This window comes from Lacerta agilis, chromosome 10 (assembly GCF_009819535.1).
Source record: "Lacerta agilis isolate rLacAgi1 chromosome 10, rLacAgi1.pri, whole genome shotgun sequence".
In the NCBI taxonomy this organism is placed as follows: Eukaryota; Metazoa; Chordata; class Lepidosauria; order Squamata; family Lacertidae; genus Lacerta; species Lacerta agilis.
In genome coordinates, this window is record NC_046321.1 from 70,393,712 (window position 1) to 70,420,765 (window position 27,054).

Below are 27,054 nucleotides of genomic sequence, written 5' to 3' on the forward strand. Positions count from 1 at the left end.
CTCCGGGCAGAACCAGGGATGGGGCACGGAGGGTGAACAAACCCCACACCAGCCCAGCTCTCACTGCCGGGTGGGCACAGGGCACAGAGGGTTCCAAGGGCCTGCACAAGGGGGAGCCCAGCCAGCTGACACAGCCCTTGGTTGGCACATCCCACCCAACACTGGCCAGGTGGCCATTCAGTGAGGGGCTGGGGACACAGGGGCAAGGCAAGGCTGGGCTCCAGGGCACCGAGACCCCAGGCAGCAGGCAGGGTGGGATGGGGATCCCTGTGAGGGGGCATCTGGTTTGTCTCTACCCCTAAAAATCATGCACTTGGGGCTATGGCCCCTCTGCCCACCTCATGCTACACCCCTGACTGGTGCTGCTTGCAAGAGTAGCCCTGTCTCTTTGCCTTTCTGGGGGTTGCCTATTCCTTAACTTATAAATTTGAAAAACAAACACTGCAAAGAACACCATGTCTTCAATATTTCTTTCCACAAGTAAACCAACCACGCATAAAAGGCTGTCCCCTGGAACTTGCTGTTTTTTGAGAAAACACTGCACCCCAATATATTACAACAGCAGAAATAGAGGCTGCAACTCAAGAGGCGCATTTCTTGGCGTTTATGGCTTATCTTCAGGGATCCAAGTCACCTGACCTGCAACCTCATGGTTTATGGCTGGGATGTCCAACAGGTCGATCGCGATTTACTGGTAGATCCCCGAGAGGTTATGGTAGATTGCGGTCGATCTCTGGCTCCCTTTCCTTAGCGTCATTAAAGCTGACTCCTGCCCCGCCCCCTCGCCCCGCTCTCCATTGTTGTGTGATCTCTGGAAGGGAAAACGGAGCTTTCTCTTTGCCGCTGTTTTGATCCATAGCAATCTTTCTGTGAGTGACTTTATTCCTTTGTCCCTTGCCTTTAACCCCCCCCCCCAAATGGAACTCCCCACCAAAAAAGCTTTTTAACCCCTAAAAAAAACAAGGCTTTTCTCCTCCCTAAAAATAGCTCAACCCTACAAGGGAGTTAAGCAAGGATGCATTCTAGCCCCGGCACTGTTCAACCTATACATAAATGACATGGTCCAGTGTATAACATCTCCAGTTCCATCCCCCTAAGCTGGCCTCAAAACTAATCTCTATACTATTATATGCTGACGACGTGGTCCTCTTATCCCAAACAAAATTAGGCCTAAAAAGACTGATAAGAGAATTATCAGTGCATTGCCAGAGAGAATTATAAGAAAACCAAAGTTAATGTTTTCTCAAGAAACACAGTTGGCATATGGACAATCAGCCAATCGAACAGCTCAAAGCTTTCAAATATTTGGGCCTTATCTTCCAGTCCATGGGGTCATTGGGAGCACACCAAAAATGTGCAAAAGAAAAAGCACCCCAAAATGCCAAAACTCTGACACGCTTTTTCCATACAAAGGGTGGCAAACACATACCCAGGACCGGTGCTAGGGCTTCTGGCGCCCTAGGTGACACCAATCTTCTGGCGCGCCCCCCCCCCACCGCAGGCACTTGCTAGCCTCACCGCTGCCGCTTCGACGCAGGAAGCCTCCAATGAGGGGCAGCGCCACAGGCTGCCCTTGTCGAGGGAGCAGGACGCCCTGCGGCTGCAGCCTCCCCCTCGCTCGGGGGCAGCCGGGCTGGGGAACAGCCAAGCGGACGCCTCCACCGCGACACTCTCTTCTCTCCGCCCAGCGCGCCAAAACGCAGCCGCCACTGCCTTCCTTACCTGTTGCCGGCCAGCCGCGGTAGATCTCCTCCCCTCTCACCGCTGCCTTGGCTCCTTAAGAGGCGCTTTTCCTCCGGGCAGTGAGAGAGAGAGTGTGTGCGTGTGTGCCCGCGCGCCTGTCTCCCTCACGAGTCTCCCAGGGGCGGCGATGAAGGGGCTGCCGGAGAAGCCGCTGCTCGCCCGCCCCGCCCCCCGCCAAAGCCTGCTTTAGCGGGAGGTGCGGGCACAGGCGGGCCAGTGGTGCAGTGCGGCGCCCCTTCCATTTTGGTGCCCTAGGCAGCCGCCTAGTCCACCTAAATGGACGCGCCGGCCCTGCACATACCCTCAGTCCTAGAAGCCTTCCAAGCTAAACCCTTAGCACAGCTATTATATGGGGCTCAGATTTGGACTGGTAACCACCTCAGCACTTTGGAAGCTGTTCAATCAAAGTTCTTAAGGAAGACTTTTTCTGTACCGCCCTGCATCCCAAACGCATCATTGCGACTGGAGGCAAGTCTCCCCTCATTAGAAGTACAGATTTGGCAAAGAACTTTTAACTTCTCGCTCTGCCTAAACTCAAATCCCCCCAGTATATTATCCCTAGTGCTTCAAGACAAAAGTCCCTGGCTTAAAACCGTGTACCAAAAACTCTGCTCTGGCGGCCTTTCCCCACAACACCTACTCACTATCATAGAATCATAGAGTTGGAAGAGACCCCAAGGGCCATCCAGTCCAACCCCCTGCCAAGCAGGAAACACCATCAAAGCATTCCTGACAGATGGCTGTCAAGCCTCCGCTTAAAGACCTCCAAAGAAGGAGACTCCACCACACTCCTTGGCAGCACATTCCACTGTCGAACAGCTCTATGGGCCTAACCAAAGCAAACAGCCTAATTTGTAAACGTCTAAAAGATATCAAGCATCAGAACAACCTGGCCACTATAATGAAATTCTGCCCATGGTATGATCAATTTCCATCTTCCCATTTTGATTCTCTGGCTCCATACCTGCACAAACTAGCTATCTCAAAATACAGACGTTCTTTCACACTCGCAAGACTGAACGTTTTGCCACCTGCTGTACTTGAGGGCCGATTCCAAAAGATCCCGCATGAGAAACGCCTTTGCCCCTGTGGAGACGGTAGCACCGAAACAGTGGCTCACGTCCTCCTGTCTTGCTGATCATCCCAGGGCACACAACCACTGCCACAGTGTCCTTTCTCCTGTCAGACCAAACAGAGCAGATAACAGCAAAGGTTGCTAGGTTCTTAGCAGGGGCAATCAGAATAAGGGCCCCTATCTGACTGTTGATTCAGAACCCAAAACTGTTCTTTTATACTAAATTTCATTTTTTCTGTGTATATTGTAATGTTTAACTGTTGCTATGGCAACTGGCAACTTTGAGCCGACCCCCCCCCCCAAAAAAAACGGGGCTTTCCTCCTCCCTAAAAAACCGAGCTGAACAGGGATCACTGCCAGTTTTTAATTCTGAAAGTAGATTGCAGTCTCTTGAGAGTTGGCCACCCCTGGTTTATGGCATTCTGCAATAAGTATTCTATTTAAGGTAAAGGTAAAGGGACCCCTGACCATTGGGTCCAGTCGTGTCCGACTCTGGGGTTGCGGCACTCATCTCGCGTTACTGGCTGAGGGAGCCGGCGTACAGCTTCCAGGTCATGTGGCCAGCATGACTAAGCCGCTTCTGGCGAACCAGAGCAGTGCACGGAAATGCCGTTTACCTTCCCGCCAGAGCCGTACCTATTTATCTACTCGCACTTTCGACGTGCTTTCGAACTGCTAGGTGGGCAGGAGCTGGGACTGAGCAATGGGAGCTCACCCCATCGCGGGGATTCGAACCACCGACCTTCTGATCAGGAAGCCCTAGACTCTGTGGTTTAACCCACAGCGCCACCCGCGTCCCACTATTCTATTTGCTCAATGCACATTATTTTCCTTCTTTCTATATGGGGATTTCTCTCCCTACTATTTCAATATGAAGATCTAATATTTTAGAAATTTAAATAGTATGGCACCTTAGCTGAAAATATATGCTATGGTGTGCTGAATGTCAATTTTATAAATGCTAATATGAACAGAATGTTCTTAGAATAATTTATTAGACCATGATTCAGTTTAGGATTTAAACTTTACCTCTCCACACCTGTCCTTTCCCAAGACATTGCATGTCCTAAGAAACAAGACCCTGCTCTTTCCACAAGTTCTCTTGATGGTGGAGTAGCATAGCCACAATGAACCCACTGAAAGACAAGAGCTATAAACAATTTGTGATGGCATTACGTTGAAAGATTAAACACATCTGTTGTTCCTAGTAAGAGATCAAAAGTTTTATCTCAATAAGAGGTATTAAAGAGGGAAGAGGGTAATAAGCAACATTTGCAAGAAATGGAATCAGTCGCATTTCTTGCCTGAGGGATAGCTCAGGCATGAAATTCTTAATCTCAGGGTGATCAGCTAAAGCCCCACATTGGATGAAAGATTCCTGTATTTCAGGGGGTTGGATTATATAACCCTCATTGTCTCTTCCGGAGCTAGAAGTCTGTGAGTCTATATAGCACAGTGGAACCTCAAGTTGCAGACGTAATCCATCCCAGAGGCACATCCTCAACTCGAAGCATTCGCATCCAGAAGTGTCACGCATGCGCATGCGCATGATGCGATTTAGCGCTTCTGCGCATGCGCAAGCGGCAAAACCCCATAAGTAACCGTTCTGCTACTTCTTTGTTGCTGTGGGGACGCAACTTGAAAAGACGTAAGCTGAAGCGGAAGCAACTGTACTAAAACTGTCAAGCTGGAATATTTTATGATCCCCCTTTGCCAACAGTATGTTCTGCATTGTAGGAAATGGTGCTCACAGAACATGTTTGAAAGGAAAGAATTAGCAAGTTAAGAAAATCCCTTTCATTACTCTGCATTCTAGTCCTTGTCCATTTTAATGCATATTAGTAGGTATATAGCAGAGTTGTCTAACAAGTATTTTTCAAGCCTTTTTGTTGTTGTTTTTAAAAAAACCCTTCACATGTATTGTGAAAATTTTAGCATTTATATTTTATACTAACAGAAAATGTAATTAAAAATTACCGTATTTTTCTGTGTATAAGACTAGCCCCCCCCCCCAAAAATAGGGGGTGTCTTATACAAGGGGGCGTCTTATAGATGGAAAAATACAGCATATTTTAAAAGTTTGAAACTCATTTTTAAATAAAGTTCACTAGATTTTTCCATTAACACAACATACATTTTAATATTTAAAAATGCATATTAGGCTCCTTCGATGAACATTTTAAAGCAGAGGTTTTCAAACTTTTTGACTCCACAGCTCCCTTGACCAACTACATTCTTTCTGTGGCTCCCCTGTGGGGAAACACACTCCAAGCCTCAGGATCCCAGTTATGCCCCCCTGGCCTGCAGAGCAAGCAACCCCTCACCCTTTTCCAAACATCCTCTCTTGTGGAGTGTTCCCTCAGCCTCCTCTCCTCCCCCCTCTCCATTGCCACCGCCCTGGTCTCTGACCCCCCCCCCCAAGAGAAGTGCCACCTCACACAGGCCTGGGAAGAGGATGCCAATGGAGACGGGTAAAGGTGAAGGGGAGACCAGTACCTTACTCACGTTGGGAGGGGGGGTGGCAGCAACAGGCACCGCTGGGCCTGTGTGGCGAAAAGGCTCCCCTTTGGGCCCAGGCACTCGGCTCCCAAGCAAGCCTTGCACACAGCAAGCACAAGAAAGGCCAGTGTGGCACCTTCTTTCCTTCCTGGCCCAGCAGCAGAGCAAGCTGATCAGGTGCCCAGGGCAGCCACCCGTGGGGCAGGGCGAGCCAGGGCAAGACACTCCAGGGAGCCTCCTGCATTGCAGGGGGCTGGACTAGATCTTCATGGTCCCTTCAAACTCTACAATTCTCTGACTTTCAGTGCCAATCTGCACTAATCCAGTTTTACACAATGAATAAATCATATCTTTGGTTTTTAATATGAAAGCTTGTTAACAGTTTGCACTCTGCATTCCCTCATGATATTTTTTGTTAAAAAACTGTTGCTCAATTATCCTGTTTCTGCAAAATGTAAGGCATGTGATAACTTTTGGCATTTGGATCTAAAGTTCAAGCAATTCCCTTATGGCTAAATATTGGGTGGGCAGATAGAGATATACACTTAAGACTTAATGGGATGTTTCCCTTTGTCACCCACTGGTGCAGACCAGCATGTTCTTGTATTTATCAGAAGAAATTACAGAGGTTACACAATGGGCAATATAATGAGCAATTCAAATGCCTTGGGAAGTGATAGAACATTTCACAACTTTTGCATTGTTAATTATGTTTCTGAAGTGAGAGATTCAGTGGGTTAAATAAGAAGAGAAACAATTCTCGGTCTGAAAAATATTAACAAGCATAACCGCTCTCTTCACCACAGAAAACAACTGGGGTCATATAAGGTCTCTTGGCTCACGCCCCACAAGTAGCATTATCACCAGCCTCTTGCTGTGAAACCAACCCCCTCTAGTGGTTTTCTCACATCTCAGCTTTAGCACACAAACTGTGAAGTGTTTGTGTTCTTGTTCTAAATCAAACTACCTGTTGTGTATTGATTCAAGGGTTATAATATCTGTATTACTATTGTCTGTATTCACATTAGCGGAAAGTAACTGCCTTCCTGTTCCAGAAGGAACAGCTACTATTGGTTCATTCAAGTTGCTGCATTTGGATCCTCAGTCTTATTGGTTCCCACCAAAAGGCAGCTTTGTGATTGCTTGAGATTGTTCCCTCCAAAATGTATCCTTTCTAGCCAGCCTTCTGTCCATATAAATGTAGCATCCCTCTCCTCAGTTCCCCAGACTTGTTTGTCTGAATCACGATCCGTAATTGTACGAAGGCTTTGAAAAGTCCTACACCCTGATTCAGAAGCCTCTCTTGTATTAGAATGGGATAGCAACTGACTAACACTCATAGAAATAGTATTTAGGATTATAGAAACGCTTTAATTTTGAAGACTTTCCAGTCCTGATCCCCCCCCCTGACCAAGGCTATAAACCACTTTGATTGCCAGGCATGAATGGCAACCCCTTAGTCCTCATCCTCTGCTGAAACTATGCCTAGTAAGTATGTATAATCAAATGGATTTCTATTATTTCGTGCTTAGCCTCCTCTCCCTCTTCCATCACTCCCTCTCTTATCTCCCCTGTGTTGGACTTCACACTGGACTTCACTCTCGTGAGACAGATGGATGCCAAGAAACAACGACAGCAATGTGATTATTTTAATACTTAGAATTTCAGGGAGTCCCCCCCCCCTGCAGCAGCAACAGGAATCCTTGCCTGTTGCAAGGATCCTCCCACTCCTGAATCTTTGATTCCCAGAATAGACTTAGTGGCCACACTAAGCCAGAGAAAGGATATGACTAGGATATATGGAGAATGACATGGAATATGTTAGCATTTACTAAGAAACAAATCTCCCCAAACAATTACTTTGCAAGCAGAGCTTATTTCAATGGCAAGCACTTCTGCTAGACTTCCTCATATATAAAGTATTAGTTCTCTGAAAATAGATCCTCATGCAGCTAAAATGGCACCATCCATATGCAAGAAAGAGGCATCAGCAGGCTTGGGAAACACACAAACTTTGCAGAAGTCCCCCCCCCCACATTTGAGGGGGGGGAACCCACTAAAAGGTGGGAGAAAACAAAACAGCCCAAGGAGGGCTCAGTTTGCTCAGTAGCCACAGGCTATTGCAATACTGTTTAGGAGGGGAATGGAAAATCAGGGGAAAAGAAGAATGCAATGGGATGTCCTAAGAGAAGGCATATGGGGATGTGGGTGGCGCTGTGGGTTAAACCACAGAGCCTAGGGCTTGCTGATCAGAAGGTTGGCGGTTTGAATCCCCGTGACGGGGTGAGCTCCCGTTACTCAGTCCCAGCTCCTGCCCACCTAGCAGTTCGAAAGCATGTCAAAGTGCAAGTAGATAAATAGGTTCCGGCTGGAAGGTAAACGGCGTTTCCGTGTGCTGCTCTGGTTTGCCAGAAGCGGCTTTGTCATGCTGGCCACATGACCCGGAAGCTCCATCGGCCAGTAACGCGAGATGAGAGCCGCAACCCTAGAGTCAGACATAACTGGACCTAATGGTCAGGGGTCCCTTTACCTTTACCTTTACCTTTAAGAGAAGGCATGGTTGACCAGCACCCTGCATTAAAAAGGCAAAGGACCCCTGACAGTTAAGTCCAGTCACAAACGACTCTGGGGTTGTGGCGCTCATCTCGCTTTACTGGCCAAGGGAGCCAACATTTGTCCACAGACAGTTTTTCTGGGTCATGTGGCCAGCATGACAAAGCTGCTTCTGGCAAACCAGAGCAGTGCACGGAAATGCCGTTTACCTTCCCACCAGAGTGGTACCTATTTATCTACTTGTACTTTGATGTGCTTTTGAACTGCTAGGTTGGCAGGAGCTGGGACCAAACAATGGGAGCTCACCCCGTCATTGCGGGGATTCGAACCACCGACCTTCCGATCGGCAAGCCTTAGGCTCAATGGTTTAGACCACAGCACCACCTGCATCATTATGCATTACATTACTATAGATATGGCATTAAATACCACAGCTAATATTGTACAACAAATATATTTTTGCTCTTTAGATCAAAGAGAACAGACATACCTCTTCCACAAAGCTTTCTTTCTTGTCAAGCATTTCTTGTAATGTCTGGAGAATTTTAATACAGAGTTTTTCTTCCTTCTCCATTAGCCTTTTTGTATGATTTATCAGCCTTAAAGTAAAACATGAGACAAAATAGCACACCAAATGGGATTAGTCTCATTCTGATTATTTTCTAATCACCTGGATACTTTTCATTATATTGGCAAAGACTAATGAGGTTTAGGCTGCACGACCGCTTCATAAATTATTAGGTTAAATGTATATGGCTTCACATTTCTACTCATGCAAAAGAATGCATATCTAACTACATATACATTTGCAATTCTTACACAGATGGCCTTAACCAGTGGTTCCCTCACTCACCCCCCCCCCTCAAGAACCACATGAAAATTGCTAAGGGTCTTAGCAGGTTTTTGATTTTTCTGCCGATTACAGCAATTTTAACAAACTGTGCTAGAAAACTGCGATTTTTGTTGTAGTTCTATTGTTTTTCATATCTTATATATTTTACTTCAATATATTACAATTTGAAATCCACAGAATGAAATACAATATAAGAAATGTAAAAACCAACAAAATATCAGTCTATTTAATGCAATGGATGTGCCACCCCCCCATCTTCAACCATAACTCAGCAAGCATGCACCTGAGTGAAGTTGTGGTCCATGGATCACAGTTTGGGAAGCCCTGGCCTGGCCTCAATAGATGTTAGCTAATTTTTCCAGAAGATGGGTAGCTCATTGGGAGCTCAGCACCACCCCATTAACAGAGAAATCTATTTGGGAAACAACTGGGTGCAAGTCCGGCTTTGAAGGCAAAAGTCATACCCACCAATGGAGAAGGGAACGGACTACCTGTGATTGGTTTATCTTGTTTTCTAGTTTTTCCTCAGAAAAGAAAAACTTGAATGGTAGCCATAAAGAAGGGCAGGGATCACCATGCATGGGGGCGGGGGAAGATTAACCTGCCCAGTAAAAATGCACACACCCCCCCCCAAAGCTGCCATTTGCCCCTTGAGGAAGGCTGCCATTGATTTATTGGCATAACCATCAACCTTTATGTAAATGCTACCACCTCGGCTTTGCAAAATATGCCAGTGTTGTAGAAACAGAAAAATTGCCAAATTTGTTTGCTTCTCCAAGTTTGCTTTGTTTAAAATTTTCAGATTTCCTCAAGGACATCAAGGGCATGGGAAAGCCAAGACGCCAATATTAAAGGCTATGCAATTAAACACTTTAACAAGTCAAGGCCAAGTATAGATAGTGGAAGACTGAATACACTACAAGTTGGAGTTTAACAATATATAATAAATATCAAGGAAGATATTGGTTTTGTCTCAGTCCCTAAATCAAATGCTTTAACAAAAGGAATTAAATGCATATTAAGTTTCACTTAATATTTAAATTTAAATGCTCAGAACATTTTGTAATCCTTGTATATCTATTGGGGGGAATCTACTTGATTTTAGAAAGCTTGTGTGCTATTAAAAGGTTGTGCAGTTACATAGAAGAAAATCCAGCACATATTGCTTTGTTTTTGATCTATTCATTCCAGCTATTTACAGGGCTCTTTCCCTAAGAGTTTTCTGTTGTTGTTGTTGTTGTTGTTGTTGTTGTTGTTGTTGTTGTTGTACCCCGCCCATCTGTCTGGCTTGCCCCAGCCACTCTGTGTGACTTCCAACATATATAAAAACATAATTAAACATTACACACATTACACATTAGAAGCCTTCCCTATACAGGGAAAATCTCACCAAACTAAATGTATTTTGGATCACTTGCACATCATTAACTGGGAAAATTGGTGCTCTGGTGCCTGCCTCATCCCCTACAACTTTGAGTATTTTCTATTAATATATGACATCCTATCTATCTGATGCAAGGGAAACAAAGTGTCTTTCACTATGATGACTAAGGCAGCAGAATAAACCACTTGGACTTACTTGGACATGAAAGCCCCACATCTGATTCTAGCATCACTTCCCTCAGGGAAAAGAAGTTCAGGGCTGTGCAATACATCAACCAACACCGAAAATTCAGCCTGCATCATGGGGCTGAACTGCTGTTCCAAGGAGGACACAACATCCTAAAAAAATAAAACACCAAGAGGAAAGTGTCTGGTTTGGTTGGAACTGGCCATCTGTTTACCGTCTGCTACTAGTTTTCCAATCATCACAAATCCTCATTTTTCAACATTTTCCCCAACCTGTGATGTGGACTGGGCTGACCAGATGAAAATAGTAGTCATATACCAGAAACACATAACACTCAGGCAAAGTGTTAATTTCATCCAGTCACTCATACATACATGGCCGCTATATTTATAACATGATGCTTTCACTAGAAGTCTATCCATGCAAGAACATAACAAATTGGATCTAAATGGTTCCCTAATCTGTCTCTGGACAGAATGGCTCCATCTGTGGGAGGAAGTAAACCTTTGGAACCAACTGATCATTAGTGTGTAGTAACAGCTATGTAAGCATTTATTTTCAAAAAACAGAATGTTTACTGTGCTGCCACAACATTATGCTAACATCAGATACGCCAGCACACATTTTGGATGAAAGCATCATTCAGGAGGAAGGAAGACAAACTCCTGTCACTGACCTGAGAGAGTGAGAAACCACCATAAGTGGGACAGGAGTTCAGCATGGACAGATGGAGAGCAATTCTGTCCTACCACTTCTCTGTCTCTGATATCCTTCACTACTTACCTAGTGTTAGTGGGCACCTCTGTTGACCCATATATTCCAATTGGCGGCCTAAAGCGCATCAATCTGTGATTTACCTGCCCATCTCGTCAACTGAGAAAGGGGAGGGCCTATGATTCAAAATATAATCACTGAGCTTTACATGTTAGAGTAAAAGGGGTTGAATTCAAATTGCGTCAAAACAAGGACTGCCTCCTTCCTTTCACAATGGAAGAGCACTGAGTCCATCAGTTTTGTAGGTTGTTTTTTTAATGGAGCAGGAAAACTTGTAGTAAGAGTGACTAGTAATAAGTGTGACTAAACCTGCTGTGCCACAGAAGTCTCTTCAATATACACAATAATTAGTTGCATTTTCCAATAGAAAAGTATTGAGTTCCCTAACACTCTAGGCAGTCCATAAAAAGTCAGTGGGGGTGCAAATTGGCTGCTTAGTTTGTTGAGCAGTTTTAAGATTCGAATTTGGAAACTCTTGTGGATTTTGTGGCATGCTGGTCCTAAGCATTGTGTTCTCCAACACCTCATACACAGTTCTTAAAAACCCAATAATATACCAACTGTAAACATGTGCCATTTTCCACCACACCTGTAGTTTCTCAATGATATTCCTGTAATCCCAAGCAGGTCCTCCCAGTGCTTCTTTGAAGCGAGGTCCACTGCGCGCAGACATTCTCCAACCCATCACTGCTCTCTGCACCATATTAGAATGGCTCTTCATGAACAGTGTATTAACTTGGCTGTCCAAATCCACAGGGATTGCAATTCCTCGGTTCTTTGCTTTGGAAGAATGCATTTGGAATAGAAAAATCTTAGTACAGATGTAAACAGAAATAAATAATCCAAGAAAAAGGATGGGAAGTAGACATGGCATATAAGAAGGGAATGTTGTTGAAAATGGAAACTTTGTGTGTCACACTTTCGCTATGGAGATAGAAAAAAGACTAGGCTTGCAAACAGACTAAACTTCGGGGGGGGGGACCCACCACTGCCTAAGATTCTCCATGGGTGTAGAGTGACATCACTCTGTATGTTGGCACCTCTCTAAAAAAAGCTATATATGTTACATTGTCGTTTTCTGCCTCTGTGTTTTGTGCCCTCTTTCTCTTCCTCTCCGTGTTTTGCATTTCTTTGTCCACACTCTACCACTGGTAGGAGCATGGAAACAATTTGAGTGAGGCAGCCAAAACATTATGGCAAAAGAGGGGAGAACTTAACACAAGGCTGCTGTTTTTGGCAATAGTCATATCAAAAGTTCACGTCTAGTTCCACCCTATTGTTATAAGAATTCTAAGGTCCTAAATATAAAAGAAACATTCATAAACATACAAGGCAAACACATACATAAGTATATAAACCACGTTTCTGAAATAGTACAGGAAAACAATCCTGAAGTCATTTTGACTCCCAAATAGACCACAATATATTTCTCTGCAAGGAGGGAGGAAATGGGGAACGGCTCCCCTTTGTCTTTTTGCTTACAAATCCTGTCTTAAGGGCGTTTTTGTGTACGAATAGGGTGAGCCTGTGACTTGGATTCAGGAACTAAAAGTATTTACCATCACAAAAGAATGGCCAGGCTGCCCAGGTAAAAGCAATCAGTGACCATTAACAGATATACTGGCAGACAGGATTTCTGCTGTAGACCGCCTCCTTCTGTGATGTATGTATGATGTTTCGGGGTGGGCAACTTTAAAAGTCTATATAAGGGCTTGCACACCATTGTTCTGGGTTCTATCCTCCCTCCTGTAGGAACCCTGTTGCAACAGTCAATAAAGATCAGGCTTACTAGCCGCTTTGCTTTTCAATAGTCTCTGGTTGGCCTCTGTTCTTTTCTCCTACCAAAAGAGAACCCACTTAAGGACTCTATATTGGTTAATGAATAGTATCTGCACACTAAAGCTACAATACTTGTATGTTTATTTTTGAAGCGCCACTATAAACATTGGCGTGAGAACGTCCAGCACTTCCACAGCTTCCATTCCAGGTGACAGATTTGTTGATTCAGACTTCTTAATATTCTGATAACCCTCATTTGAACTCTTTAAGGAAACATAAGGGAGGCTCACATGATTGCCTCTAGTGATTATTAAGTACTAAGCTTATCGTGTGCAGCTCCACTGATGGCCTCTGGCTCTCTTTGGCAGGCCATATATAATGAAGTTACAAGTGACCAGACTAACATGAGGTGAAAAACATGGTCACTTTAATCCGGCCTCCTTGTCAAAGCCTATATCTAGGAAACAATAAGACTTAACTTGGGGGTGGGGCACATGGAGAAAGAGGGCGGGGAGTTGAAATGGGTCTGAAAACCATGACTGGTACTAATTATGATTTGGCATAATGTCTGAATCAACAACAAAAAGTTAAAAGCTATTGTTTCACGGGCAGAAGAGGAAATCATGAAAGCAAAAGCAGAAAACAACATTTTGCCTGTTGTGCATCTGTACATTTACATCTGCAAATTTATGCCATGCCTTGAACTCTAAATAACGATCAGGGTAAGCCATGGTTTCACATTATGTTTGAACTGAGCCTAAGATGTAAACCTTCTACTAGGAGCAATAGAGTAGCGTTTCCCTCAAGTGAGTGCTTCCTGCCTCTTCTAAGAGAGGCAGTGTGGAGCAGTTGACAGGGTCCTGGGCTGACAAAGTCAGGGTTCAAAACAGGGCAACAAAGGGAGTACAGAGGTACATATGTATCAGGTCCCAAGCCAGCAAGTCAAACCCTTCATAAACAGTAACTGCTTTGCATATACTTTCAGTTGTACTTCCCTTTTGTCTATTTAAAGGACAGTTTAAAAGATGAAGAGCTATTTATCTAGTCCTTCCATTTTTGTAAGTGACTTGTGAGGACCAGTTTCACACAAACTCTAAGTCAGGGTTTGGCCAGGTCTCATAGTTAAGACCTCCCATCATTAACTACAAGCTATAATCCAAAACAAACCAATCCACTGTTATGTTGTTCCTGTAAACTTTGAAGGCAAACGATTTTACCATGGCACAAGTTTTTGTGCCATGTTACCCTGGGTTACCCAATTCAGTGTTACCCTGAATTGCAGATGATAGATAGATAGATAGATAGATAGATAGATAGATAGATAGATAGACAGACCAGGGGGGCAGTGGCTTGAAAGGGAGAGTGCAATATGAATCACACAATTACAATATATCAAGAGGTTCAATTCTATCACTTTTGGAATGAAATCAGCACAATGGATTTTTTAAAATCACACTACATATGTTAACTGGCTTACCAATGCCCGGATGACTGTGTTGTAACTGTTTGGGGTTAATGGCCACTCTGAATGCCATTTTCTTCTGACTCACAGTTTACCATCTCTCTCTCCCCTCCCCCATGCAGGAAACCATTTCACACATCTGATGAAGTAGACTGTAGTCCACAAAAGTGTTGGAGATTCATTCCCTGTGTCTGCAGTTATAGGATTGTTGTCTTTCACATGACGGTTATGTGACGGATTGGCCCTGGGTGGAGGAGTTATTACCTCCCGGCTCAGAAGGAGTTAATCCACCTTCATCTTGACTGACAGTTCATCCTTAGGGGGCGGGGCGGTCCCCAGTTTAAAAGGAGGGAACAGCCATTTTGGCAGTTGAGAAGAGGGAGGGTGTGTGTGGAGACAGGGAAGAAGAAGGGTGTGGGGCCAGGATAGTGGTGGTTTAGGTTAGGTTTAGTTTCACTTGAAACTATAGAGTGAAAGAGTTTCTGTATTAATGCAACTAAGATTGTGAACGCATGAATCTTTAAAACAACTATTTTCTCAAGAAAATAAAGTTCAGTTCTTTTTTGTGCCAAGGGGGAATCGTCATTATTGGTCCAGCAGGGTATCAAATCTCACAGAGGTGTGGACTCGAGAAAGGGTAAAACTCACCTGAGGAAAGGGAGGTGATAGTTTGTGTCCCAGAGTCACACAGAAAAGGGTTAGATGGTGAAAACCCAGAGTGCCACGAAGTTGCCAGAGTGTTGAGGCAAATAGAGACAGTGGGGATCCGAGCTGAGGGGGGCCCTTTACTGTAGGCAAGAGGTTGTTCATTAAAGTAACCCAGAGTAGTGAGGATACCAGGCCATGAAAGCTGGAAATAGACTCTCATTACTAATAAGCCCTTAAAATAAGAGGGTTTTGTTTTCAGGCGAACCAAGTGGAGGGGGGTTGGTTTCACCCCTGTACCCTTGTTGACACAATTTTTAGTAATTGAGAGGTGGGGTTCGTCACAGGTGTATGTTTTCATTCCACAGAGTGGGAAGTGATGGGGACAGGATGTTTGTCTTACTGTGTTCCATGAAGTGGGACTATTGTCCTTTGTCCTTTCACTTTGCTGTCTGATGCTAGAGAGAGAGGGAGCCATACAGGGGCCTAGCAAGGGGGGCGAAGGGGGCGGACCACCCCATGTTCCATAATGGAGGGGTGACAAATTATCAAGGAACAATTACTGCCCTACTAGGGCGGTTCATAAAAAAAACTTTTTTTAAAAAAAATGCCTGCTCCATAGGTCTTAACTTACTATACTAGGGATTATATAGCTATATATGAAATTTCATGCATATCGGTTAATATCTTGACCCTCCTCCACCAAAATAGCTATTTACTTGGCTGTTTTCCTATGTCGTGAAGGCTGAAATTTCAGTTCAGTGGACCACTTACTGTTCCCAACCCTAACCCTGTGGAATTAGACTTTAATTTTATTTTGAGATGTTTTTAGGAGGTAATTTAACTTTTGTTTGATTTTATACCAATGTTATGTATCTGATGTTAGCCACCCTGAGTGTGATGGCCTGGGAGTCAGACTCTGATGCTGAACCTGAGGGATCCCAGCCTGCACAGGATTCCCCGCCTCCAGAACCAGCTGAGCCGGGGCCAGGGCTTGAGCCTGAAGGATCCCCACCTGTGCTGGATCCACAGGTGCAGGCATCAGCAGAGTCTGCTCTGGCTCCTGATGGGAGGGAGGACCCATTGCCTGCAGGTGCTCCACTCCCAGCCTCTTCAGAGGAAGCTGAGGCAGCCCCTGGGTCCAGTAACCCACCAGCCTCTCCTGAGCTACAGAGGCTCAGGGCAGAGAGGCGAAGGGAGTTAAGTGCCTACAGGAGGAGTGCTCGCCTCCAGGCCCAGAGGAGAGGCGAGTCTCCGGAGGATCAGGGCCGCCCTAAGCATAGGGCCAGATAAAAGCCAGCCAGACCCAGCCCAAGTTGCGTGAGCAACTTAGTTGCAAGCGTGTGCTCAACCTGCAACCTTGTGCCTGAACCTGCCTTGGACCTTGACCTGCTCCCTGCCTCGCTCCCCGCCGGACTGACCTCCTTTGGACCCCTAGACCCAGGACTGGACTTGGACCTCGCTTCACGGACAAACCCTTGGGGCCAGCACACTGAGCCAGGGAGGGCGGGATATAAATAAAATTATTATTATTATTATTATTATTATTATTATTATTATTATTATTCCTTTGGAAGAAAATATGAAATAACGTAAAACTATTTTTGCGGGGGGGGGGGGGTCAATGGGGGGGTGGCAAGAAATTTTCTGCACCAGGTACCGGGGGCGGCAATAAATTTTCTGCACCAGGTACCACCTGACCTTCCTACGCCTCTGGAGCCATGTTGCAGTGCTCCGTGTGTGTTTATATGTAAATAGAGTAGATTAGCCAAAACGCTGAGTTGCTGAGGTCTGTTATGTGTGGGAATACGTTTTAAGGTGCTCCCGCACCTGTCCGCTTTAAGGTAACCTTCCGCGCATTGCACGGAAGGCAAGGAGATCCGGCAGAGGTTTGCTGCCTGGATCCCTCTGCGCTGGTAGCAAAGCGCGCTAAAATCAGCTTTAGTAACGGTCAGTTAGGAGTTTCCCGCCCAGAAACTCACCCAGATACAGCGTTGTGATTGTTTATTGTTAACGTTGTGACGATGTTCAGTTTACTAATAAAAAGCCCCTGCTCTCTGTAGTGTGTGTGTAGAGTGTGCGAGACAAGCCAAGAGAGACCAGCCGTGCGAGACAAGCCAAGAGAAAGAGAAAGCGAAAGGAAAACTAAGACACACAGAGCAGTAGCTGGGAACTTGCAACTCCACCATTGACTGCAGTCTCTTATTTCATTTTATTTCAAAAGTTTTGTTTGGCCACCTTCTTAGTTTTGGCCACCACTTCTATTCTTTCCTTTTTGGAACCTCAAGCCTTCGTGACTCCAAGGAAACCTTCGGAAACCTTCGGAAACCTTCGGAAACCTTCAGAACTCCCAACAACAATCTCACGACCTTCAGATCATAACCAGCGGACCCTTTCACGGCCAGTGGGAGCAGGAACTCCGGGAATTACTGGTCGTCCCAGACGTTGGTTATCCCCACAGTTATGCATGCTGTGAAGACTCTGCGGATCCCTAAGTGTGCTGATGCATTTTGGCATTAGTCACTTTGATGTGTGGGCAGAAGAAAGCTTTTGAAGCTCCTGAACGATCGACCAGGAGGGAGGGAACGTGCCGGTCGGGCATGTGTCTCTGCCAGGGTCCTACACGAGAGTAGGACGCTCCTGCCAACAATAAGCTCACGCTTTTAATAAATTTGTTAGACTTTAAAGTACTACAAGATTCCTGGTTGTTTCTGATACCAGAAACTAACATTGCTACCCCTTCAGAAATAGTATATCCAGGAATATATGAATAAATTATAGAGCACAAGGGCTGAAACAATCACATTCCTACAGATCTTCCAGGCATTATTTGAAACGAGCAAGCCACTTTCTTCCATCAGTGGCTGAGCAGCCGTCAAGGACTACGATTTTTCAAAGACCTGAAGCTAATTAAAACTATCACAAAGAAAGCCAAGTGAAAATATGTTCCTTTGTTCTGAATGGTTCTTTAAATGTATAATTCTACTTGTAATTAAGGTTTGCATCAATTGTCAGAGGTCACAGCTGAAGTTTTGAGCTGTAAACAAAACCTCTGTCTGCTTTTCATAGTAGCTTGTAGGAAGCTTAACTTTCATTTGTTCCACATTTCATTATTTTAAAACAACATGAAACATATGTTCCCTTTTCAAAAAACCAGCAAAGAAAAATGAACATAAATATTTATTTTTATTCAAGTTATTACTGGCTGCTTTATTCTCCAGCATGTGCCTATTTCTTGTACTTTTGTACCACACTAGTTTATTCGCAAGCATGCTAGTTTGTTGTTCCTGTTCAGAAGGTTTCTGAAAGTATGCAGAGAACTTGTAGAGCAAAGTGTGGTTAAAAAACCCCCCCCAGGATTTAACTAAAGACGCCACCAAAAACCACATGAACCAGAATATGTGCTGGATTTGAGGTTTCCGTTTTGGGCAGATGGTTCCCAGACTAGAAGTAGTTAGCGAGCCATTTGATTTATATATGATAAATAATGCTTGCATGAGAAAAAAATCAAATAGGAGAATGATCTTTGACACTTCCTCAAACATACACACCATTTCCGAAAGGCACCGAGTTGCAGAGGGAATTATATGGCTCCTATAATCCCCTGGCCAGGGGTATATGGGGTGTTAGGGGAGGGATGGTACCTCTGGTGGGGGACATGTTGTGCTCCTTCTGGGGTAGTTGGTCTACCTTTGGTCCCAACCCTGGAAAGTCAGCTGTGGCGCTTAGAAACTGTCAGCATACAACAGCATCCACACCCCAGGAACGGCTTCAACTGGCCGATTAAACCAAGTGAATGTAGCCAATGGGAATCAAAGACTCAGTGAGTTAGGGACTGTGGCTGAAAACAGGATTGAGCGGATTGAGCAGAAAACACCAACAGTCAAGAAGGTGATTTCTGCACATGCTGTAGAGAGAAGTGAGGGGCAAATGAGGCTCATCAAGGTGGGAAGGTAGCTCATCTAGAAGAAAAACTCTGATCTTAAACCTCCGCTGCCTTGCGGGACATGGAGAGAAGAAAAGGAGCAAATCCTACACAAATTAGGAGTGGAGACCCTTTTTGAATCCACAGCTCCCTTGACCAACTACATTCTTTCTGCGGCAGCCCTGTGGGACTCAGGAGCCCAGTTATGTCATCTCTTGCCTGCAGAGCTGGCAGCCTCTCACCTTTTTTCAAACACCCTCCCTTGCCTCTTCTCCTCTCCCCTTTCCTTGGGAGTCCTCTGGGCAGCTGCTGTCGAAATCCCTGGTCTCTGAGTTGCCCACCCTCACCCCACTCACCCACCCTCACTCCTTCGCCTGAGGAGCTTGGAGCAAGAGCTGCTGTTGCAACAAACAGAGGATATCAGAGAAGGGAGGGAAGGAAAAGAGAGACAGAAGCCAGTGTTGCCCACGGCACCCCTGACTATTATTCAAGGCACCCTAGGGTGCCATGGCACACTGGTTGAAAACCACTGCCTTAAGATGGTTGGGTGGCACCTTCTATGCTTCCTTGCAGCACCTCCTGCAGCCAACCTGGTGCTTTCCTTTGAATCACATCAGTGAGGCCAAGAGGGGGCTCTTGTTGTCTGGGCAGCCCAGAACCTCCATACACCCTGCCCAGGCTTGCACCCCAGAGAGGTTACTTCGGTGCTGTTAACTAACACTACCAAACCCTTTGTCAAATAAATACAAAACTGATAACAACACAAACAATGTAATGCAACTATATAAATTCTTTTTAAATGTGATTCAACATATCATATATGGTTCTATAGACCAACTTATATAAACGAAACATACTATGAGAAGTTAAAGCTCAGCAGATTGATCAGGAAATACAATCTATTCAGTTCTTATACTGGCAATATCCACAGTGTGGAATTAACTAACACAGCATTTTGACTTCACCCCCAGATGCGCACTCCATTGTCTCTCAAGACAGACAGATGCCAACCAGATCCCTGACTATTGAGTCATGCTTGCTGGGACTGATGGGAGCTATAGTTCAGCAACATCTGGAGGGCAAAAAACCCCAATCCTAGTTTAAAGGATTGTCTGCCAGGTGCCTCAGCTTTAACTATGGTTAACATTTACTAAGCTTAATGCTAAATATGGGTTAGTGTTATGTGTGAACCAACAGCACTTTTGGCCAAATGTCCTCTTTGTGCCCACTCCTGCCACCCAAGGAGGGGAGGAGACGCTGGGTCTCAAACACTCCATCGCAGTGGCGTAGCGTGGGCGGTGCAGGGGGGGCCGGCAGCACCGGGCGCAACATCTGGGCGGCGCACTCGCAGCTCTCTGCCCCTGCCGCTCTGGAAAGCCAGGGGGGAGGCGGGGGGGGGGAGCAGATGAGCAGATGAGGAGCCAATGGGTCTTTTGGGAAGGACAGGGATATTGGTTTTGGCCCTTCTCCAAAAGCGGCCCCAGCGCTGGGTGAGCGCACCCGACCGTGCGCCATGCGCGCAACCTCCCCAGCAGCACCTTGGCAGCCCAGTAGCCTCAACCCCTCTCTCGCCCCCGCGTCGTCCGCTCCCACAGCGGATCCTCCCACTCGGGCGCTGGGCTCCAGCCCCTTCCTGCCGGCTGTGCATTCCCGATTGCAACCCGGCCAGCTCCTCGACTTCCCGAGACGGGAGAAAGAGGAGGAGGGCACCTTGGCTCGTGCGCCCCGAAGACGGCGCACCAACTTTGGGCACACGTGCGCCTTTAAGAAAACAACCCCCCCCCCCAGCCTGCATTAATGCACAAAGCCAGGCTCCCCCCCCCCAGCAAATGACGCGGGGAGCCGTGTAGGAAAAGCTTTCCACATTATGATACTTTTCTCTCTCTCTCTCTCTCTCTCTCTCTCTCTCTCTCTCTCTCTCTCTCTCTCTCTCTCTCTCTCAGACTGAGGTGAGTGAGATGCTCCTAATCTGAGAGCCTCTGAAAAGAGGTGGTGTTTTCTAACTTTGCCTATTGTTGCTGATACTCTGTTTCTGGTTAATTGTTCCTTCTGCACGTTTCCCTAAGGAACCAAAAGACAAACTGGGAGTTTCTCTGCTTGCTTTAAACCGTTTTGAGTATTGCGTTTCAATTGTTGTGATAATAATAGTAGCTTATATTAATGCATTCTCCTCTGTGTTCTAGTTACAGGTAGGTAGCCATGTTGGTCTGCTGTAGTCAAAACAAAATAAAATAAAAAATCCTTCCAGTAGCACCTTAGAGACCAACTAAGTTTGTTCTTGGTATGAGCTATTGTGTGCATGCACATAAAATAACACATACTTCAGATACACTGAAATTGGTCCTGTAAGACCAATTGCTGTCCTTAAGTTGTCAACAGGTTTACCACACCTATCAGCCAATCACCCATTCCCACCACCCTTCTGAGTAATACCCCTCCCCACCTTCTCACTATACCTAAGGGTCTGGTGATTTCTATTTCAGTGTATCTGAAGAAGTGTGCATGCACACAAAAGCGGCCTCGATCCGCTCCTCAATTGGTCATCCAAGGTTTGTCTTAAAGGGCTAGTGGCCTCCTACATGACAAAATGACTGCTCTCTGCTCCTCACTTGCCCCTGCTCATGCAGAGAATATTTCCCATTCTGGTTCAAAGGGGTTCCTGTGCTTTAAGCAGCTTGGCCTCAATAGCAGAAATGCTTCCTGCAATCCACAGAAGGGGAGGGTGATGTTATGCTTTGATCCTGCTTGCAGATTTCCCTTAGGCATCTGGTTGGGTTAGGGGGGCGCAAATTACTTGCCTTGCCCCGGGTGCTGACAACCCACGCTACGCCACTACTCCATCGCAGAGACAGCCTCCAAAGTCCGCCACAGCAAGTGGCAGAGCTACTTCAAAATTTGGAAAACTGGATTAAAATTAATGGTTTAAACTTAATCAGACTATTGAAAAACAAAATAGGAAATTCTTTCCAGTGGCACCTTAGAGACCAACTGAGTTTGTTCTTGGTATGAGCTTTCGTGTGCATGCACACTTCTTCAGATACTTCTTCTTGGTATCTGAAGAAGTGTGCATGCACATGAAAGCTCATACCAAGAACAAACTCAGTTGGTCTCTAAGGTGCTACTGGAAAGAATTTCCTATTTTGTTTTGACTATGGCAGACCAACACGGCTACCCACCTGTAACTCAGACTATTGAAGTTGAGGTATGAGGTTTGAGTGATGATTCCTGCTATAATTGAAAATGGAGAGAAGAGAGATCTTCTTCTTTTATTATTAATGCTATTATTGTTGTTGCTTAAAGCTTGAAGGGCTTACTTACCCCCTCTGGATTAATGAAATAAAAGGATCACAAGTGAGGTTTATTAGAGGAAAAATGGAAGTGTGCAGGTAAAACTCCAGGCAGTGTGAAGTGGAGTGATGCTGTCTGATGCTGTCAAAACAATGGAAGGAAAGGGAAGATGTGATGAGCTGCATTTTTTGAGGAGTTTTACCTATCACCTCCTCATCTTAATGAAACTGAAAGAACTTAATGAATAAGACTGAAAGAATTTTAAATAATTAAACAATTAGGGACATTAATTAAAGTTTGGAGTGTCAGAAAATGTTGATGAGAACCTGATGGTATATGGGCAGCAAGAAATTTCAATGGAAAGTCATCGGCTTGGGTCTGCTGTTTGAACTGTTACAAGTTATCTAGGAAATACAGTCTGCCTTCCCCTACTATTATGGGCTGACTGTTAAGGCGCAATGGGAAAATACCAAGCTAGATTGTCATCCTTGGAATTTCCTATTTTACAATGGACAACAACAGACCACAAAAGGAGACATTTAAGAGGTCTGGACAGAATGCACTGTGCAGATAAGAAGAAAAGGGAAAACACCTAGTAAAAGTGAACTATTGGGTTTTCATACATAGTTTATTTTAGAAATTATAATTACTGACTTATTGTGGATTTGATAATTTGTGGAGTAACCTCACTTGTAGATATTGCAAATGTTAAAATTTGTACATGCAGGAATTGGCAAGCTGATGGTTAAGGATAAACAAGTTTTTAAAAAACCACCAACTGTAATATAAGGTCAATTGTAAGGAATGTGAACTAGAAACAGCTAGGAAAATAATAATAATAATAATAATAATAATAATAATAATAATCAGCAACAAGAGGAAAAATTGGACACATCATGAATGGAGTGTAGGAAACCAGTTTTGGGAATTTTTTTATTAATTTGTGGCTGATTTGGTAAAAAAGAAAAGGAAATCAATCCCACTAATAAATCATATATGCACTTACTGAATAGCAACACCTCCTCCCCCAATTAAACTGTATGTATTTTATTTCCTAGTAATGAGCTGCAAGTAGTTTGTAGGGGGCATTTGTTTATTATTACATTTATATGCCAACTTTCCTCCAAGGAGTTCAGGGTGGCACACACACCCCTCCCCCTTTCTGTTTGATAATCACAACAGTCCTGTGAGGTAGGTCAGGCTAAGAAATGGTGACTACCCAAGGTCACCCAGTGGCGTCTGATGTGCCACAATTCTGATATGCCAATAATCTTGAGTCATTGCTTTCCCCTCCCGTGACTCATCAGCTGCTATGAATTTGAAAGGAGGGTAGAAGGGACCAAGGCCAGGCCAGCCTGATGAAACACCAGGTCAAGTCAGTTCAGTCTTAGAGTAAGTGCTGCCCTTGCCTGCCAGGGAACCAGCAGCAATCAGGGTAAGATACTTCTGCTCAAGTGTCCTGCAGCAAGGAAGAGGCCACACCCAAAGCTCTCTCTAGCCACTCAGGTTTTATTTGTGGTGAGGCTTCCCCACTGCAAGCAAAATACTGTATAGATTAATGTGCTGTGGCACATTCCACTAGTGACCGCCCTTTAACTCAACTTCTGCTCATTCCTGCCAACCTAGCAGTTCAAAAGCACATCAAAGTGCAAGTAGATAAATAGGTACCGCTCCAGCGGGAAGGTAAACGGCATTTCCATGCGCTGCTCTGGTTCACCAGAAGAGGCTTAGTCATGCTGGCCGCATGACCTGGAAGCTGTCTGTGGAAAAACGCTGGATATAGAGCGAGATGAGCGCCACAACCGCAGAGTCGTCCGCAACTGGTCAGGGGTACCTTTACCTTTACTTTTCTAGAAGTAAGAGGTATTCCATCCAAAGTCATTTAAAACAGAAACAGTGAAAGCAAGGAGTAAAATCACCTACCAACTTCAGCTAAAGTTTTGATACAGGACTCTACTGAAGATTTCTGCACTGGGTTTGGCCAGGTACAGTTGTAAATTCTAAATGCAGACTGCAGTAACTGGATAAAAACAGGCTGATGTGTCTGAAAGCAAACAAAAAATATGTTATCAGCTCAAACATGTTTAGATATTATGATCTAAGATATTTATACAATAAATAAAAATTGCTGTGTGTTCTAGCCCAATACAAACACATGTGCACTGCTACTGATTTCACATACTCCATGTATTATTGCACCAATCACTCTTCTAGAGTGGTGCATGAGGGGGAAAGTGAGACAGAGCGGTTCTACCACCTGCCTCAAGGTGTCTCTGCTGGCCTAAGGGAAATCTGAATGAGGGATTTGGGTAGCAAGAGTATAACCTCTATGGCAGGGGTCTGCAACCTTTAAGACAAAAAGAGCCACTTGGACCCGTTTCCGAAGGAAAAACAACAACTGGGAGCCGCAAAACCATTGCAAAATTTAAAACAAATATAATACTGCATATATGTGTATATGGATATATGTATTTCAACTAACAATCCAGTCTTGGCTCCATGCACTGCCTGTTAATGCTTTGAATAAACTCACACTGCAGCATAAACTTAACATTCTATTTACGGGGGACATTATCTTCAGACCAACTAACTGAGTTTCATGATACTTTACTGCCCATACTTAAAAAAAAGAAATCCCTCAGGATCTTTTCCAGCACACCTAGTTTGAAAGCTCTTTCTGAATGCTGTGTCAACCAAGAGGATTGGCAATACTGAAACCCAGGCAGCACTGAGACTGGTATGCATAACCATGTGCAAATAAGGCCGTTCAACACCTTTTTGAAAGCCCTAGCAAACAACACAAACAACACTAGCAAACAACACAGTCCCTCCCAAATGCAGTATACCCCAATGCAGATGCTGCTTGAGTCACACAGAGGCTCCCCCAAGCAACCAACAAATGAAATAACAATAACAATATTAATGTTACCAATAATAGTAATACAAGTAAGAGGTCTCAACGAACCTTTGGCTTCTGGAGACTCCCCTGTGTTAGGCAACTAATAAATAGCATTAAGAACGGTGATAATATAAGGAAGAGGACCAGCAAAATTTTTGCTTGATGGCAAATTGCCCAGAGACTCCCATCCCAACCCCCATGTTAGGCAACTACTAAGTTAAATAACTAAGCAGGGCCCGGTATGGTTTCAAACTGGATGGGAGAGCACGTGTTGAGATACTTGTATTGCCGGGGGTTGGGCTAGAGGACCCTCGGGTGTCCCTTCCAACTCCACAGTTCTATGATTCTAACAATATAAGCAAAAGGGTGAGTGCGTTTTTCACTCAAGGCCAGTGCATGCCCCCTTAAAAACAACAACCATCAAATCCCACTATGGCGCTTAATAGAGCAATTTCGTTGTTTCACGCAAGGGGACAATGACAATGAAGATTTATTCTATTCAATAGTAACAACACACGCCTTTAGTCCTTTGCAGGTTGCATAATCGGTTATGCTGCAGTCCTGTCTAGGCTCGTTTTACCAGGACCTAAATCCCGATGGACCTCAGTGGGGATTTGCTAAGTGCGCTGGTTAAAGTCTTTGAAAGGCTGCAAACTTACCCGGAAGTAAGTCCCATGGCGCGCAATGGGACTTACTTCTGGGTAGACAAACACGGGGCTGCACTGTGAAGGTGCCACTTCAAGATGCAACACCCTGGGAAGTGAAAAATGCTAGGCGCGTCTACTCAGGAGTAAGAGCCGCTGAGTTAAATGGAACTGACTCCCAAATTCAGAGGAGCGCAGGCTTGCTTTTTGTTTCATCACTACATCTTAAGGTTTATCCACGTGCACTTCTCCCCAATGATTATGAAATAAATGAGGTTGAGGGGGGGGGGGACGCCTGTTGCCCTTAATCCCGAAGAGCTCACCAAGGACAACGACCCCTTAGCCTCCCAACACACACACGTACACCTCTCCTCCAGACCATTTGCTGGCTTTACTCTAATTTTCCACTTCATCCCCCCTAACACACACACACACACACATCCTTAGATGGGCTTGTTTCCTCCCCAGCAACCTAGCCAGCATTTGCAAAATCAGGGGTTGCGAGCAGTGGAACTGGGGGGAGTGAGGTTGATATCCATCGGTCCTTTTCTGATTTTTTTCTACAATAGTTCCACATCTCCAAGAGGTTAATGTTGGGGGTGGGGAGGGCGCGTCCAGGATGCCTCCAGGCAGGCTCCGCTTCCTCTACAATTTTTTAAAAGAGGGCATATTCCTCCTCGCCCTCGCCTGCCGCCCCGGCCCAGCCTGCAGCTGCCTACCTGTCGTCGTCGCCTTGAGCCAGCAGCAGCTCCACACCAGCACCAGCAGCTCCACGCCAGCAGCAGCAGCAGCTCTACCACGCCGCAGCAGCCACCCCTCCAGGCCAGGCGCCAAGGAGGGAAACTGCTGCTGTCTGCTGCTGCGCCTGCGCTGGCATAAACGAGGCATGGCGCATGAGCAGAGCAGCAGCGCCTGCCTCAGCCTTGGGGGCAGGCCGCTGGCCAGCTGGAGGGCGGGCCGCTGCCGGCCAGCTGGAGAAGAAGAGGAGGGCACGGGCGCAGCCGGCGGGGCCACGAGCGCGGCGCCGCCCCCCAACTTCCCCCGCCCTGGAAAAGAAGTGGACGGCACGGGTGCAGCCGGCGGAGCAAAAGTGTGAAAGAGCCACATGCGGCTCTGGAGCTGCAGGTTGCAGACCCCCGCTCTATGGGGTCTGGCATATGTGAAGACAGTCACTCCAGTTTAGCCATGTCAATTGCTCTAGCACTCGCTGCCAGGATGCTTTTGACATAAGGGCTAGGAAAACTGAAAAAAGGAAATGATAGTCCCAGGTTCATCCCTCACATCTTAAGATCAGGAGGTGAGTTGGTCTGCAGCGGACGCAGTGCGCTGTCTCATTTCCTCGGTG

The 27,054-nt window shown here is 45.4% G+C and overlaps 1 protein-coding gene across 1 annotated transcript in view; it reads right to left on the bottom strand.

Annotated features, from left to right (window-relative positions):
- ITPR2 (inositol 1,4,5-trisphosphate receptor type 2) overlaps positions 1 to 27,054 on the bottom strand; it is a 347,129-nt gene that overhangs the window by 145,020 nt on the left and 175,055 nt on the right. Inside the window, exons 34-37 of the mRNA XM_033163298.1 lie at positions 24,090 to 24,210; positions 11,657 to 11,847; positions 10,303 to 10,445; positions 8,361 to 8,469 (exon numbers count right to left, since the gene is read on the bottom strand). Of these exons, the coding sequence (XP_033019189.1) occupies positions 8,361 to 8,469; positions 10,303 to 10,445; positions 11,657 to 11,847; positions 24,090 to 24,210 (564 nt within the window). The remainder of the gene's footprint in view (positions 1 to 8,360; positions 8,470 to 10,302; positions 10,446 to 11,656; positions 11,848 to 24,089; positions 24,211 to 27,054) is intronic.